Below are 17,262 nucleotides of genomic sequence, written 5' to 3'. Positions count from 1 at the left end.
ATAAGGCATCTGCTAAATGCCTAAATTGTAAATTATATTTTTGGGAGAATAAACCCCACAGATCCTCAACTCCGGTGTGTTTCACTCATTAACAACGCAACACAGAGCAACAAGAACGTTGTCTACAGTAGCCATGAACTCGCATGTATTATCTTATTTGATAACCCAAATTGGTTAAGGGGCCTTTGGCTTTTCTTGCCGGGGGGGGGGGGGGGGGTGCGGTGCGATGCGGTGCGGTGCCCCCACAAATAGAATCAAATTCTGTGGGAAACACTGCACTAGCATATAAGCCTCCAACCAGTGTTTTCGCCAGACCAGGGCTGAGAGGGCGTCCACCCCGAGAGTGGGGGGGGGGGGGGGGGGGTGTTTTAAATTTTGTCTTGAGCCGTCCCTTATAGACACTGTCTTTTTATGTTAGTGAGCCGACGTCAGTGGCTCCCTCATGGACTTATTCCGGTGTGAATGCGATTTACTAGATAGTTCGAAGAAATAAAAGTTCCGGGGCAAGGTTCCGGGAACTATTCCTGGGAAAAGTACTTGGTGTGAAAGCGCCTATTATGAACCAAGTGTTTTGTGTGAAGTTGGGAGTCTTTCAGCACGGTGGTTGTACTGTAGTAGCATCTGTCGTTTTTAGGGATGTAACGATATACCGAATATCGCGGTAAATAAACGTCCCAATACCGTCGTGAGACTGACAAAATCTACCACAAATTTTTTTTTAAAACACTTTTTTTTTGTTTTAAACCTTTATTTAACCAGGTGGTCCCATTGAGATCATCGATCTCTTTTTCAAGAGAGACCTGTCCAACATGGCAGCAAGTAGGTTACAACATGAACATAAAACAATAGAACACAAAAGGACAAAAGGCTACATTTACACACCTAGAGACATTGACAAGTACCAACAGTATATTTATATCTCGCCCTGTCAATAAGCCTCACCTTCTTGGCAAAAACTGTATTGTTTTTGAAGTGGTGGAGAGACAATGCACAGTTTGACCCACTGCTGTCACCCATGGCCAAAGCATATCTCTCCGTCCCACTGAGGTGGCGTTAGCAGGGCTCGAGCTTAAGGACGTCCCAGGGCCGAACAAAATATTGTCGGGGAGGATAAAAAATAATTTTGGGACGAGAGTTAAAATAAAAATACCCTGCTAACTCTACTACAAACGAAGATGAAAATGAAACCGACTGCACGTTTTGTGTAGCACACAGTTATTAAACCTCCTTGTCAACATAAACACACACGCACAAAACATTTAGCAACACCGCGAAATACCCACACACACACACACACACACAACACACACACAGTACGTAGCTCCAGCTGTGCCGCTGAGTGATGTACAATGACAATGGCATCTCGTGGAGGAATTCTGAAATGTTTTACCGTTACATCACAAAAACGCACAGCAGAACCAGACCCTGGAGCGCCGGCCTCTTTATTTACTTACTCCTCTTCATCCCCTATGGGTAATAAGGCTGAGAAGAGAACCCTGCATTGTATTTAGTCCTTAACAATATACTGCGCCTCTCGAGCCCCGGTATTAACCGGGCCCCGGCCCGGAATTAAAGACAGTGGTAAGTAACGTTAAGCTCCGACATTATCAGACTTTTTATCGGTACTGGAGACATTTAAAAAATATATGTCATATGTATTATTGCTACATACACATTATATCGCAGTTTTAGTTTCGCCAACTCCGTTTCTAATATGCAATAAGACTACAACATGCTTCTATGATGTATTTTCGAGCTTTCCAATCCAGGCGAGATCTCTCTCTCTCTCTCTCTCTCTCTCGTCTGTGTGCGAGGGGGCGGGGCAGTTTGTAAAGGTCTCCTGACTGTGTTACAGACTGTCATCCTGGTTAGTGGTTACTCTGGGTTCTGTCTTCAGGACAGTGTTGGATTTTTTTGTTAATTGGATGGGACTTGATTGGATTCAATATTAGAGTAATTTTCTCGTTTGTGTGTTTGTTTAAATATATTTGGCCTTTGTTTATGTGATTTAATGATTTACTCAAATAAAAAGGTTGATGAATTATCATCTAATGATTTGTATGATGTTTTATTTATGTTAAAGGTCACTTTGAATGATTTTAACTAATGATAATGTAGAAAAACTAACATTTTAAATTCGAGACGGTCCACATTAATTTCGGGACGGATTAGATTGTATTTCGGGACAGTTCCGGGAGGATGGGGAAAAAAGTTAGTCGAGAGCCCTGGGCGTTAGACTTTTTCGCTGTCCGTCATTTTGACAGACAGGATCGTAAAATGTCCGCCATAATCCCTTATTACCCGTCGGGTCTGAACAGTTCACAAGAGAGCACGCTCGTGAACTGTCAACGGGGGGGGGGTGTTATGCCGTGTGTGCATGCACCTCGCGGGAGCGCACACAGCGTAAAGCAAAACCTCCCAGACATGTGTTGATCTGTACGGCAAAGTACGGTTTGGAAACTATATCATTTCCTTTTGGAGGGCATGCATAACACGGCATAACACCAGAGCCTCGCTGCGGGGAAACGTTGGCGCTGTTCCGAGTTTGTTCTAATCTGTCAAAATGACAGACTGCTTTCAGTCTTTTCCGTCATTGATAAATAAAATATTCGGTTAACGCGACCACTGCTGTCCCAGCAACATCAGTACCAAGAGAGAGAGTTTTTTCCAGAGCAGGGGATATTGTAAATGCCCAAACATCCCAGCTTATAAATACTTGGAAATGTGGACATTCTCATATTCCTAAAAACCTGTCTGATGATGCTGAGTCAGTGACTAGTGAGTTTGAGTTGAGTTACTTGAAAAACTAAAGTGAAACTTGATTTATTTTATTGCAGTCTGATTATTAAATGTCCTTGTTTATTTGTGAGATGCAGTGGCACAAAGAAAATGCCTACTTTGTTTGGTAGCACTATAGGTACAAAAACACTGGTTTTCTTGTTCCAGTCTGTTACTGTCTGTGACGGAGCGGGTCACAGAGTGACTGACTCCGCCACTGACAGCCGACACACACACACACACACACCAAACATTTCCTGCTCTCTTCCTCAAATGAACCATGCAATTTCTTATTTATTTTGTGTTTATTAATTATGGGGAATGACTGTTAAGAGGTAGTTAACCTGTGTATGTTTGGTTCAGATAGTTTCCTCATGTTTGAGGAAATTACATTTGTTGAAATGTGGTTTTGAGTTGATTGCGTCACCTGTTGACGGTGAGCCTGTGGGAGGGGCCATGGGTTCAAAAGGGACGGTGTTGGTTCGTTGTTGGTTGTTTTTTTTTGGACTGTGTCACTCTGAAGAATGTTGCAGTGAAGGCAACAGCTGGGACGTGTTCGGGGGTTTGTTGCAGAGAAGGCAACAGCCAGAACACGTTTACTCTGAATGAGTGAGGGACGGCCTGTTTGTGGATTTTATTTTGTTGTCTAACTTGCGCTGGTTCGCTATTTCTTTTTGTTGCTGATATAAATAAAGTGTTTTTGGAGCTTAAACAACCGACTAAGCCATGTATCGAATGGACGAATTGAAACCCGTCACATATGGTGTCAGAAGTGGGATGGCTAGTCGAAAGTCCTGGGCGGCGTTGCGGAGCGGCGAACGGGACCACGATCTCGGCGTCAGCAGCAGGAGGAGAGCGCGGCTGCCGGGTCGGAGCGGGCATGGGAGACAGAGGACGAGGATGAGGACGGATCCTGGGTGGGCCCAGCGGCTCCTGCGGCCTCGGGGTCGGCCAGTGGACCAGGGCGAGAGGGGTTCCTGTTGGCGGAGCTTCGGGACCTACGGACTTCTGTTTCGGTTGGTGATCCGTATCTTCGGTCGGACTCCGATGGCCGGCCTGGTCGGCCAGCGCCTGGATGGAGGCACTGTGCGGAGATTCCACAGTGCCAGTGCGGTGAGGACATGCGAACTGTTTGTTGTGGTTTGGGACGCATTGCCAAAGCGTGGAGGTGGCTGTTTGCCTTTCCAGGTTGCCGCACATCGCCAACCTTGGGGAGGGAGAGGATAATGTGACGGAGCGGGTCACAGAGTGACTGACTCCGCCACTGACAGCCGACACACACACACACCAAACATTTCCTGCTCTCTTCCTCAAATGAACCATGCAATTTCTTATTTATTTTGTGTTTATTAATTATGGGGAATGACTGTTAAGAGGTAGTTAACCTGTGTATGTTTGGTTCAGATAGTTTCCTCATGTTTGAGGAAATTACATTTGTTGAAATGTGGTTTTGAGTTGATTGTGTCACCTGTTGACGGTGAGCCTGTGGGAGGGGCCATGGGTTCAAAAGGGACGGTGTTGGTTCGTTGTTGGTTGGGTTTTTTTGGACTGTGTCACTCTGAAGAATGTTGCAGTGAAGGCAACAGCTGGGACGTGTTCGGGGGTTTGTTGCAGAGAAGGCAACAGCCAGAACACGTTTACTCTGAATGAGTGAGGGACGGCCTGTTTGTGGATTTTATTTTGTTGTCTAACTTGCGCTGGTTCGCTATTTCTTTTTGTTGCTGATATAAATAAAGTGTTTTTGGAGCTTAAACAACCGACTAAGCCATGTATCGAATGGACGAATTGAACCCCGTCACACTGTCACTTTGTTTTTGACACTTTAAAATACTGCTATCCTACTAAAATGCTGTACAAATCAGATTTATTATGTAATAAAGAAACATTTTCCGAGTAAAAAAAATTCGGAAAACCAACCAGTGTTTTCGCCAGACCAGGGCTGAGAGGGCGTCCACCCCGAGAGTGGGGGGGGGGGGGGCAATAACGTTTTTTATTTTAGAATTGTTTCTGTCACACGAATATCAAATTGGTCCGTGACGCAGTGATCAAGGAACAGACGTGACAGCGGCACAGCGACAACACACACGGACCAGTCTGCTTTCTCCAGCAACACCAGTCCAGAACCAACGGCAGAATGACCCGCTCTGAATCAGGCCCGCGTCGCTGCGGCACAGAGACACACAGGGAGGGATTTCTGTTTTTTGAAAAACACTCGTTATCGTCATGTCAGGTTTTTGGTGGATTTAATCTAGTCTTGGATTGCAGAGTATGAATGTCCTCTTGCTATTTTCAGTTGATAAATACTTGTGTAAAGTTTGTGAAGGCAGGAGGAAAGCTTCCGCAATCACCGTCTCATCTCCGTTCCTCCAAACCCCGCCCCCTCCCTGAAAATAATGAGTGACAGGCTGATAGTGACCCGATAGAAACTTTATTATTCACTTAATTACTGATTGAGATATGATGAAGCTAACTTCATCTCATACATTCATGGGATTTATGTAACAGTAAGACAGAGAATGTGAGTGTGCTGTGCACCCACATGTAGTATTTTGGTTTTTATAATGCTGTTGTCTGTTGTGTTCAGACTCAAGTCATGTGTGTGATGCCACATTCAGGACATTCAGTATCCTTTTTTTTTAACAGAAGACCTTTGCTAGAAGCTGCAGCTTGACTGCAGAAGTATTAGTTTTTTGTTTTTGAGGATGGAACAATTTCACACACAGATATAGGGAGGATAGACCTATACAGTTGATTTATTATGGTTTATAATTTCATGTCAAGACGAAGAAGAAGATGAAAAAGATGGCTGAACTGTTCAGTGTCAATCCTATGGAGATGGAGGTTATAAATCTCCAAAATCATGTTCAACTTAAGTCTCAGCAAAACTCACAACATTTCTGGCGCCTTGTAGACCCAGAAAACTATAAGAACATTCACCAAGCAGCACTGAACATGTCTGCTTTATTTGGTTCTGTTCTACATACCTTTGTGAAGCAGCTTTTTCTGGCATGAATGTCATGAAATCTAAATCCAGAACAAGACTGACTGATGAACATTTAAATGACTATTAGAGTGAACCTAGGTGGGTACACTCCAGCATACACCTATGGTGGACTCCATGCAGTGCCATTCATCTCACTAACTGTGAAAAAGAGTGAATGCACTTATTTGACCTTAAGTGCATACAATGCTTGTAAGGTAGTGATTAGGGACATTTATGTGCATTTTGAGTGAAGTATACTATGTGGGCCATAATAATATGTGAGAAATGTTCGTTTTCTTGGACCTTGATGTGAAGTTAAGATTTGTGATAAGCTTTAGGTATTGCAATTTCACACGTGTACAAAAGTATAGCTTAATTCAACTGATGAGTGCTATGTGAATAAATGTAAGCGATGTGATGGAAGTAGCTCTTGGCCACTTTAATTTTTTCAAAGTAGCTCTCAGATGAAGAAAGGTTGGAGACCCCTGCACTAGACTGAATTATAAGATGAACCACCACAATATTATATTGTACAATTTCAATTTTATTCTTCATTTCACTTGTTTGTTTGTTCTTGTTTGTGTTTGCATGCCCTGCATAGCTATAAGAAATACTTAAGTTGTTGGTCAAGACACTTTCCACCTGATGAAGGCAAATGCCTTCCCAGATGTAAAAAAGTAGAACACATTACATTCAGTTATAACTGCCAAAACAAACATTATTTACACTATTATGGCCCCTGTTAAAAATGTTTGTAATGTTATCTACTGTAAGTTGGTCGAACGAATGCCTCCTCATCCGGAAGCTGACCGAGCAGCAGTCGAGAGGAGCCGAGCGCATCCGCGAAGCACACAAAATGGCGACGTCAGAGTTCCCGTTAGCCGGCAAATCTAAATCTCTTCGGTCAAAATGTCCGGTAAAATTATTTCCTTTTAGCGCAATACCGCTTCAGTTGCGCCACTTATGTGACGGACAAGAAGAGCATGTGACAGACAAGAATAGTCAATTCTAATGTCTAACACTTAATGTGGAGAAAGAGATGTCCTGTATGGGTTGATTGTGCGTTGATCTGTTGGTAATGCCTCGGGGTTCAGGTGGGCATGTAAACAAATGTATAATGCTGCGCTATACTTTGTGGCCTCACCCAGTTGCATAGCGACACTTATTGTTTAGGTGTCTTTTAATAATCAGGTAGTCCCATCATTAGCTAGAACTAGCTGGATCTGATCGATATGGACATAAACGCGAGTGAAGTCTAATCTGACGGGAGAGAGATATCAGCTGCTGCTGACGAGTCGACATGCAGCTCTGCATGATCACATGCAGCGGTGAGCGGACAAAACACACACTAGTGTTGCACGGTGTACCGATACTTGAAAGGTACCGCGATACCCTGCCGTTAAAAACGGTACGATTCCTCCGTTTCATTAGTATCGGTACTTTAAGAATGACGGGGGAAAGTACTCCCGTGAAAAAACGCCGTTTAATAAGAGCCGTGTGTGTTCAGCGCTCTGCTTCCACTCCTTGCACTGCAGCCGTGCCTGCTGTCCCGCTCCTCTCAAGCACGTTCTAAGTCCCTCCCCTCTCTCTTGCACGCGGCCACGCGCTAGCTGCCAGAGCATGTGAGAAAACGAGAAGCATGGCTGCAAGTGGGAGTGCAACTGCCGCTGCGCCTCGGCTTGTTGACAAAAAAGACGCCAGAAGTCTGTGAACGGGCCAGAAGTCAGGTGTTCAGAGCAGAGCTCCCTGTCGGAGCGGCAGAGCGTGATGTGCACTGAAAAGTTTTTCTGTCGCAATATTATCGTTGAGCAAACTTAACTAGCAAACTAGCATCACTATCTGCTAACGTTAGCTTTAGCCTTCGTTTTCTATTAGTTTTTTTCATAGGCTATAAACGGAGGTGGTATAAGTAGCCTATATATCTTGTACTTGAGTAAAAGTAGAAGTACCCAGGTCTTGTACTTGAGTTAAAGTAGAAGTACCAGAATGTAGGAACAATCCTGCAATCAAAATGTTCCTCAAATAAAAGTACAAAAGTATTATCATCAAAATATAGTTAAAGTAGCGACAGTAAAAGTAGAAGTGCTCAGGTCTTGTACTAGAAGCACCAGAGTGTAGGAATACTCTGTTACAGTAAAAGTACTGCATTCAAAATGTTCCTCAAGTAAAAGTATTAAAGTAGCGACAGTAAAAGTATTCATTGTGCAGATTGGTCCATTTCAGAATAATATATATGATATGTTTTATAATGATTGATCATGAAAGTGTTCTCAAAGCTGGTAAATGTGCAGCTAGTTTGAATGACTTTGTAGACTGCAGGGTAGCTGGTGGATTTTCTCCAGGTGGAACTAAAGTCTGACACTTGATTATATTTCACATCATTCATCCAGATCTGTGAAGTAACTAAAGGGATTAAATACATGTAGTGGAGTAAAAGTACACCATGTACCTCTGAACTGTAGTGGATTAGAAGTACAAAGTAGCAAAAGAAACATTGAAATACTTAAATAAAGTACAAGTATCTCAAAATTGTACCCAAGTAGTACTTGAGTTTATGAATTTAGTTACTTTACACCAGTGGCTATAAAGATAGAAAGACTAAGCCTTGCACAGAGGCATGAAAATACATTTTCAAAATGCTCAACAGTGCTGCCAAAATGTTAAACTCACTGCTACACAATTAAAATAAATGCTTTTATATATATTTATATTAGATGTGACTCTTTGGCGTTTCTGTTCTTAGTAACACTGCTGCTTTAGTTGTTCTGACTGCTAAAATCATCTGTTATTCCTAATTTTAAAGCCGATATTCCGTGTTTCCCTTTTTTTAAGAAAAGTATCGAAAAAGAATCGGAATCGCAATTCTTGACTTGGTATCGGTATCGAAACCAAAATGTTGGTATCGTGACAACACTAACACACACTTCAGGTTAGAATATCACACGTAGCTATTTTAATTACCTCTCAAACTACCTAAACTAGTTATTAGGGATGCTCCGATCGCCAATTTCAGGGCCAATCGCCGAAATCAGTATCGGCCGATAGCGATCGCCGATCCGATCGAGTGGGCGGGGCCTAAATGGAAGATTTAAACATCACTTTAAATCTTCCATTTAAAGTGATGTTTAAACTCAGTTAATGGGGCTCATTCACTGGAGCTTCCACAAACAACAATCAACTTAATTATTACATTCAAATTATGTACATTATTCAAGTTTACATTCACTTTGGATAATAACACGGGAGAAATGAGCTGAAGCGCTCTCTTTTCCTCTCTCCCTCCCTCTCTCTCCCTCTCCTGACAGCCAGTCAGTATCTCATGCAGCTCACTGATCCAGTAATGAGTGACCCGACAGTGAAGAATAAATATATTTATAACTAGTTTAGCTTGTTCCAGAGGTAGATAAAATACCTAAGTGGGTTAGGTCTAACTCTTGTGTGTTTCGCTCCGCTTACCGGTCCGGCGGGCGGAGCTGCAGGATTTCTGCTTCACACGCACGTTGCATTCCGCTATTTTACTGTCTCTTTCAGACACCTTAAAATAATGCCAGACCGGTGAAGCCATTTTGGCGAGCTTGTTTTGCCGCACACAGAGAAAAGTGTCATGTATTTTACGTCATGCGATCGGCTCTCGCGATCGGCATGTTTAGAGAGCACCGATCGATCGGAGCATCCCTACTAGTTATAGATAGGTTTAGGTTTACTGTCGGGTCACTCATTACTGGATCCGCGAGCTGCATGATACTGGCATAATAGATTGCCCGATCGGGGCAACCAGCAGGTGAGGCTTCATTGCCCGAGCTAAATACTAGATGGCCCCGGGCCACCGGGCAGTCCTTAATGTCGAGCCCTGCTAGTTTGACTGAAATGTTCTATATAATCTGATGACTAAAAAAGACTCAACAGTTTTCATTGACAAAAAGTAGACTAAAATAATTAGTTTTAGTCGACTAAAATAAGACTAAAATGCTCAGACTTTTAGTCGACTAAAACTTGACTAAATAAAAACAGGATGAAGGCGACTAAATATGACTAAAACTAAAAAAGGAAATTTATCACAGGACTAAGACTAAATAAAAAAAAATAGCTGACGAAATTAACACTGGTTGTGTGTCATGTCTTGTGAAAAACCCGCTAATAAAACTGAAACTGACTTGAAACTAAAATACTTCAAAATAACAGACTTATTTACATACAAGTTATTCTCCTGCATGTTGTACCCCAATATTTTCCTCACCCGTCTCTCTCCCTTCAGCCCTCACTATGTTCCGCTAACATTGGCTTTATCACCTCGGCCAATAGCGTGACCTCTATATGGGGGGGCAGGACATCTAGAGCAGTAAGGCTTCATCTGATTGGTCAATGCAATGTTTTCTATCGCAGATGTTGATATCGGGATGACGATAGATTTTCGATATATTGTGCCGCCCTAGCCGGGAGTTAGCTTTTTAACAGAGGTTGCAAATTACTTTTCTTTGCATGACTCTTTCGAGGAGCAATAACGGCTAACATGAACATTTACATTTCTATGTTCGCAACAACAAAAAGTCAGAATAAGCACAAAGTAATGTTATGTGTGTATCTTCTGCTTGGTAATTTTCATTGTATTGTTATTGTGAATTAAAATCAAAGTAAAAATTGGACAAAACAGATAAATCTAAAACGTGGGACCATCTGATATATTTGCAAATGTGACGTGAATTTGCTGTCCTCTGTTGTACAGGTGGAATAATTTGTTGCACTGAACGGATTATCATGAACTCCCATACTCCATGCCTCACTTGTACTTTGATAAACAAACAACTGGTAATTAGTAAAATACAAATTTTGAGCCTTACCTTATTCATGTTTCCAGCTTGCTGAGCATTCATCACGTTGTGTGTACCCATCTGAGGCCCTCCTTGGGTGAGTGTTTCTGCCAGCACACTGCCTCCAACACCAGGTCCAGCACCCACTTGTGCCCCCTGCATGCCTTGGCTCTGATATTGCATACCAGGTCTACCACGGCCTGCCGGTCCCAGAGCCCCATTCATCACTTGTCCTGCCATGACCCCATGACCCTGCCCACTGTTCAACATGGCCTGGTTAAAGCTCATGCCCGTGCTTCCATTGCCTTGTCCAGCTGCACCTCCCTTTTGGGCCTGGGGAGACTGGTGATTGGGAGAGCCCTGCCCCAGTGGACTTTTACCAAGCACAGCACCTAGCTGGCTTCCCACCATGCTTCCTTGTTGGGCGCTGGCAGAGTTGAGACTACTTCCCAATATGGAGGAGCTTCCCGGTCGTAGGAGCTCCGACAGCTGCTTGTGTTTGGCTGCGGCATCAGGAACGATGGAGTTGAGACCAGGACCCCCTCCACCTGGACCGCCATTAGAAGACATTCCCAAGTCTCCATTGGGGATGAGCTCATCTGGAAGGTCGTTTTCCAGGTCAAACAGAGACACAAGATCTAAAAAAGAAAGAAAGGGAATTAGCTGTTGATTTGTACCTTGACATATTACGACTTCCCTGCCTTTCCACTTTGTCACCACTCAGATTTCGTTTTAGTTATTTTTGATATTATGTACGTTATGTTTATGTTGTTCAATATGTTGTCAGAAAAAACTTTCATAACCAAACTCCATGGAATCGACCTTTGAAATATGACTACTTTTGTTTATATTTTGGAGACAATGTCAAAAAGCCAATGGCATTGAGTAATGCCTTGCAACTCTCGTCACCAACTGCTACTCACATAAACAAGCAAAGCACCTCTGTGTCTTGGTACAGTTGGTTTTTCTCACATGATACAAATCATACATGAATAACAAAACACATACCACTTTTTCAAGTCCTTTCATTATCATACAAATAATTGCCGGAAACAATTAAATTCTCTTTTCTGGTAATTTTAACGCCACACATCAGGATTGTGTGTTTAGGCCGAAACATTGTTGTTCTTTATGGCAACAAATCAAAAATATCGGATCTTTGTCAATTTATTTTCAAATAGTTTATGAAACCAAGCTTCACCTTAAATTAGGGTGTTTATCTGTAAAATATTTAAAAATCAAATCTATGTAGATGAACACAATGTAACTTTGCAGTGTGCAACATTTGTATCACTGGAGGATTACTTATGCTCTTGTGCAGACATGGGCAAACGTGCGTACATTATAAGAGCCCAGTACCTGGGGTAAGAAAGAAAGGTGCATATAGGAAAAGTTTTAGCTCTTCAACTGACAGCATTCTTGTGGCTGTGTTAAAAAAGTGAACGATAACTAGTGGTGCGCGATAATTATCGGTCCGATATTAGGAATTATGACGTCATCCCGATAAACCCGATAAAAGTATTAATAGCCCCGATAATATACAATATATTTTTTGGGTAAAAAAAAGAAGCAATGTCCTTGTGTGTGTGTCAGCCAATAGAGATCTTACAGGCCTTAACAGCCACACACGACTAGCTCAACGTCTGGGCACACTGGATTACTTAGGTTGGAAAGAAATCCAACCTGTTAATTTATTAAATATAGTGCTAATCAAGGGAATCTTGAATATGACAGCCACATGCTTTAAATGGAGTGCCCAACCTTGTAGCACAGCAACTTGTCTCAGAGTACAGCAAGAGATATGAATGGTGCATAGTTGAGAGCAAGCACCTGTTCATTGCCCCAGGCCTATTCAGCAACAGAATTTAAACCACACAAAAGTAAAAAGTGCCTCCAGCACGGTAACTATTTTCTATAGGCTGCAAGTACAATTTGAACTTGCTTGTTACACAACAAGGATAAAATGAGCATATCCAGCAGCACGCAATCTCATGCCAAGTAGTGACAGCGGAACCAATGACTAACCAAAGAATCCGAACACTTGAGTCACACTTATCTCACCTGAGGAATACATTGATGTTGCCGGTTGTCTCTGACCAAGAGCTTTACAGAAGCCACATGAACATTTCCAATTGACTAGTCTGGTTGATAATAACAGACTTTGCAGATGACTGCTTCAACAGAGTCAGAGAGATTGAGATGGAACGGCTAAAATGCCCCTCCTCTCTCAAAGGTATAGATGGAGCAAGGTTGTTACATTATCATTACAGCGCTAAAGGGACATAGACTTAATCGTGGAAAGCTAAAAATGAGGAGCCTTAATGTTTCATTGCAAGGGCTCCCTCGACCAAAAGCACTGGGATGTTTTTCATTGGATTTTGGAATATTGCAGAAAAGTAGTAGCCATAAGTAATGCTTGACGACGTTGGGAATTCTCATTTAGTTAATAATTTAGATATATCGTAGTTTTTTTCACCGTAATTAAAGTATTAGATTTGATTGTGCAGTAAGAATTAGATGAACAAATTGAAATGTCATGCCTAATTCAAAAAGTGATAAAAGCAGCGTGCCAGGCTATTTTCCAGACATCCGATTGGCTGTAGATTTGTAAAACTTGTTATAAGGTGTTTTATAAGAGCTCTGATGACTTCAAGATGTGCAAAATTAGTGTGGCACTTATAAAGCTTGGGCTGCAGTGATTTGCAGTGTTTATGAAGACCACAGCCACTTTTCTAGCAGACAGACTTGATTTGAATGAATGATACAGCCTACAGTTTCTTTCTGAAGTATATGATACGAAGGTTAAAAGCAGAAGGAGGAAAAAGGTAGAAGAGGGCGACAGGTCTGATGGAGGTGGCTGATTAGATGGCTTTCAGCGCCACCCACCACTCTTCTCATCTCAATCAGTGGCACCTCTGCTGACACTTTAGTCAGCCGATCCAGAGTAACGTCTGCCACTACTACGACATGCTGGCGGAAGGCAGAACTAACGCTTGACAGTTTTAAACAACAGGTAATGGTGGTGTAGCTGAATAATGCAGACCCAGGGGATGGTGACCATTCATAATAGCCAGACAAAGGAGGGGGAAACCCCGCTAGGTGAACAGGAGGGTTGGAAAGTGGTTGCCCCTTTCTCACCCCTGGCGCTGACACGCCCACTCAGCCATACGAATGAAAACCAACCTAGCACTTGCTGGTGGCCACGGGCACACGCATATGCTGACACGAGACCAGAGCACCATAAAAAACTGTCACGTATTAACATAAACAACAAACACAGACTGCTAATCTGTAGCTGTGAGTGACAGCTCAGTGTGCGGTGGGCTGGATGTGGCAAAGGGAGATGTCTTTGCTATCTGTCAGGCCAGCAATAATGGAAAGGCTTTACCAATTACCGTAACTCAGTAAGTCAAATCCATAGGGTATCCTGTTATAATTATATATTTGTAACAAAAGTAATAATTGCCATCATGAATTAAATTTTTAAAGCAACTAAATACATCCTTTTAATTTTAATCTTGTCCTGCATCAACATCCAAAGTAAGAAGGAATCCTTTTTTTTTTTATTATTATGAACTACATCTATCTGGTACCTGAAATTAATATGTACAGATACATTGCATCCATTGACTGCAAATCCAATTCAAAGAAACTAAGTTAATGTAACTGAACAAGTACAAGAAAATAGAAACAAGGCTGTAAGATACAGGTTCCTCAAATATCTTTCTGAATTTTTTTCTAAGAATCAGGGCTTTTTCAACTAAAGAAAAAAAAAGTACTTATCATTCCATCTGCGGGGTGGCCCCTAAAATCTTCCCAGTGTACTTAAGACCCTGAGCTGCGTCCAGAACTTCAAAGAGAGCAGGTCTACAAGAGACGTGTGCAACTTCTTACTGAATACATGTGAGCGTGAGCGTGTGTGTATTAGTGTAAACTGAGACAGAAAGAGCTTCTGGCAGCAGCAGTGGGGGAGGAGTCAGTCTCGGTGTCAGACTGCTTTATTGCCCAGAGAAATCTTCGGTCACCACTCAGAGAAGATGAGCTACCTTGGAGGAAAACTTAGGACTGTCAATGAGACTGTATAATGCAGACTTCCAAAGAAGACAAGAGATAAAAGAAACTTCACATTCTCAAATTGTTTGTAAAAGGCACACAGATGTTTTCGATCTTCACTGCAATTTAATTTTAGCAAATGCACCAGTCAAAGAGAGTTAAGAGGTGGCTGCAGTGGTGCAACCCAAGACTGTTTTCACAGAAATGTATGGATCCATGTTATTTCAAGGCTTGGCGGTAGCTGATCAAAATATAAATCAACTATGACTAATTACTTCTTTATTATTCATCTTAATTCAGTTTAATTTGCCAACATTCAGTTTCTCCAATGTCTGAAATCAACTGTTTTCTTATTATTGTAAATACAATATACTGTGGTTTTGGACAGCGGTTGGACAAAACGTACATTTAAAGATTTGCCCACGAAATGGGTAAAAAGTTACCAACTTATTTACGCATTTATACACGATTAATCTAAAAAAGGTTGATTTATAGTTAGTTGCAAAAGGTTGCGTTGAAGTTTGAATTGGACAGTCTTGGAGAGAATGCATATGTGACTCTTTTACTAATTATTATGAAAACTTAATATTACTAAGAAAACCGACTCATCTGTCAACACAGCAACTATATAAAAAGTAATCAAATGTATGTGGGTTAAAAGGGTTTATAGAACAGTTCTTCCAAAAATGCACCTGTTACATGGCCAGGGGGGGGGCTTGCTTCTGGACAGTAATAGTTGATATGATAACTACAACAAATAATGACCACTGGAAAATGTCCCATAATGTATAGGGCCAGTGATGTTCAAGATTATATCAAATCTAACGTATTCTGCATTTCCATATAGCAATCTTTTTGGGATATGTGTGCTAAAAACATTCTCCCCAGATATACGTTTCATCCAATGTGGGGTTGTCCAGTATATTTTTCTGGATACATTTGAATCCTGGCCATTCAAGCATTTTGTTGAATGAAAGAAGGGTTGAGCATTCAGTGGCAGACTGACCAGGTGGAGAGAGATTATCTTTATGTCAGACAACCCGGGTTCAAGTGCCTGCTCAGTCTTTGCATTGCTGAAGAGGCAATGAGCACGAGTCAAATCCAACTCCAGGGATACAGATGCAGCTTTTCCTTTGTGATGGTGAGCAAAAAGCTAAATATTGTTTTCTAAAAAGGGATCACATGACTTTTTGATTTAATCATGAATGGCTAATCAAATGTAAAGGTACAATGAGACTAATAAAGACAATAATGTGTCAAAAGGTAAAGAGAAAACCAACCTATGCAAATGAAATGTCAACACTTTATTCAACTATTATCTCAGATGATATGATGGGTGAGCACGATTATGTGTTATTCAACCCTACAAGAGTGAAAAGTTGGGACACTTCTGCTGTTGAGGAATTCAGTGATGAAGAGGTAGTGAGTTTGCACTTTTAAAATAAATAGCATTTTCTGAATCTGCTGCTAAAGTATTCAAACCATCCTGTTGGGACTTTAGTACTGTAGTTGCCATGTGACATTAGCACAGCACAACTGAAGAGGCGAATTGGTTGACTTTACTATGGCACTTTTCCTAAGGTGGATGCATCCTGACTAGAAAACATCAACGCGATAAAGGGTGCAGGTTTAATACATGTATATCTTGTTGCCGTAGCACACCCTCCTTGTCAGTCAGTTAAATGTCTAAAAGCATGTCTTACCTGGGCCATCTGATACTGGGAGAGGTGAATTAAGCTTGGGTCTCTTTGCAGTGGGGGGTCCGACGTCCAGCAGATTGTCAGCCATCCTGGTCGGGATATTTTGTGAATGGTTTATGTTGCAGAAAAATAACAACAGGACGAGTCCACGTTGTCCACTTCTGGCTTGTAAAAAATGTAACTTTTCCTATCGTTTCGCGTAAAGGAGCGATGTAACTGTTTTTTTTCTTGACTGGCAGACTGGCTAAATGCTGCCTGGAGAAAAGGGTTTCAAAAGAAAGGCAACAGCGCCACGCTTCGCCGCCGAAGATCACCCCATGATAATCCAACACCCAACACCCACATAATTATCCTCAATAATAACGTCCAAAAATTATTTCCGTTCGAGAAAAATAAATAAAAATCAATCATAAAATATTACACAAGGCGTAAGCAAATCCCTTTCTCCGCAGATCGCCGGTTTCACGTCTGTACAGAATCATCTTTTTCGCAGTCGAAACGAGCAGCCATAAAATCAATTTTGGGCTTAAATAAAAAGAGCAAAATTCAAAAAATATTTTCTATGAAGTGGATTATTTTTGTGGTCGCTGTCTCCCGGTAAATTCAGCGTCTCAGGACGGAGATACGGCGAGAAACGGCGCTCTCCAAAAGGGAAATCAAATATACAGTGGGCTTTCGAGACGGTAAAAACCGGTGTAATCCTCACATGTTTGCATTATTTCTCATCGGAAGGACTAACACTTCGATCTTCTGCACGAAAAAACCCGTTTGAGCCCCGTCTGAGTAGCTCCGATCGGTTTTTAAAATTAATGCTCCCCCCGAAATCCCGATTCTGAGCCGCGTCAAGATGGCGGCTGTTGATTCCTCCGATACAAAAAAAAAACTTTTTTTCTTCCCAGCTAGACTGTGGGGGGAGGAGGGAGAGGTGTCGCGCTATGAC

General features: G+C 41.9%; 1 protein-coding gene across 1 annotated transcript in view; it reads right to left on the bottom strand.

The window, feature by feature from the left end:
- crebbpb (CREB binding protein b) overlaps positions 1-17,177 on the bottom strand; it is a 52,229-nt gene extending 35,052 nt beyond the window's left edge. Inside the window, exons 1-2 of the mRNA XM_034088794.2 lie at positions 16,326-17,177; positions 10,600-11,207 (exon numbers count right to left, since the gene is read on the bottom strand). Of these exons, the coding sequence (XP_033944685.1) occupies positions 10,600-11,207; positions 16,326-16,410 (693 nt within the window). The 5' untranslated portion in view covers positions 16,411-17,177. The remainder of the gene's footprint in view (positions 1-10,599; positions 11,208-16,325) is intronic.
- Between the last annotated feature and the right edge of the window lie 85 nt (positions 17,178-17,262).

Source organism: Pseudochaenichthys georgianus, chromosome 8 (genome assembly GCF_902827115.2).
Source record: "Pseudochaenichthys georgianus chromosome 8, fPseGeo1.2, whole genome shotgun sequence".
Classification (NCBI taxonomy): Eukaryota; Metazoa; Chordata; class Actinopteri; order Perciformes; family Channichthyidae; genus Pseudochaenichthys; species Pseudochaenichthys georgianus.
This window is presented reverse-complemented; position numbering and strand designations above follow the sequence as displayed.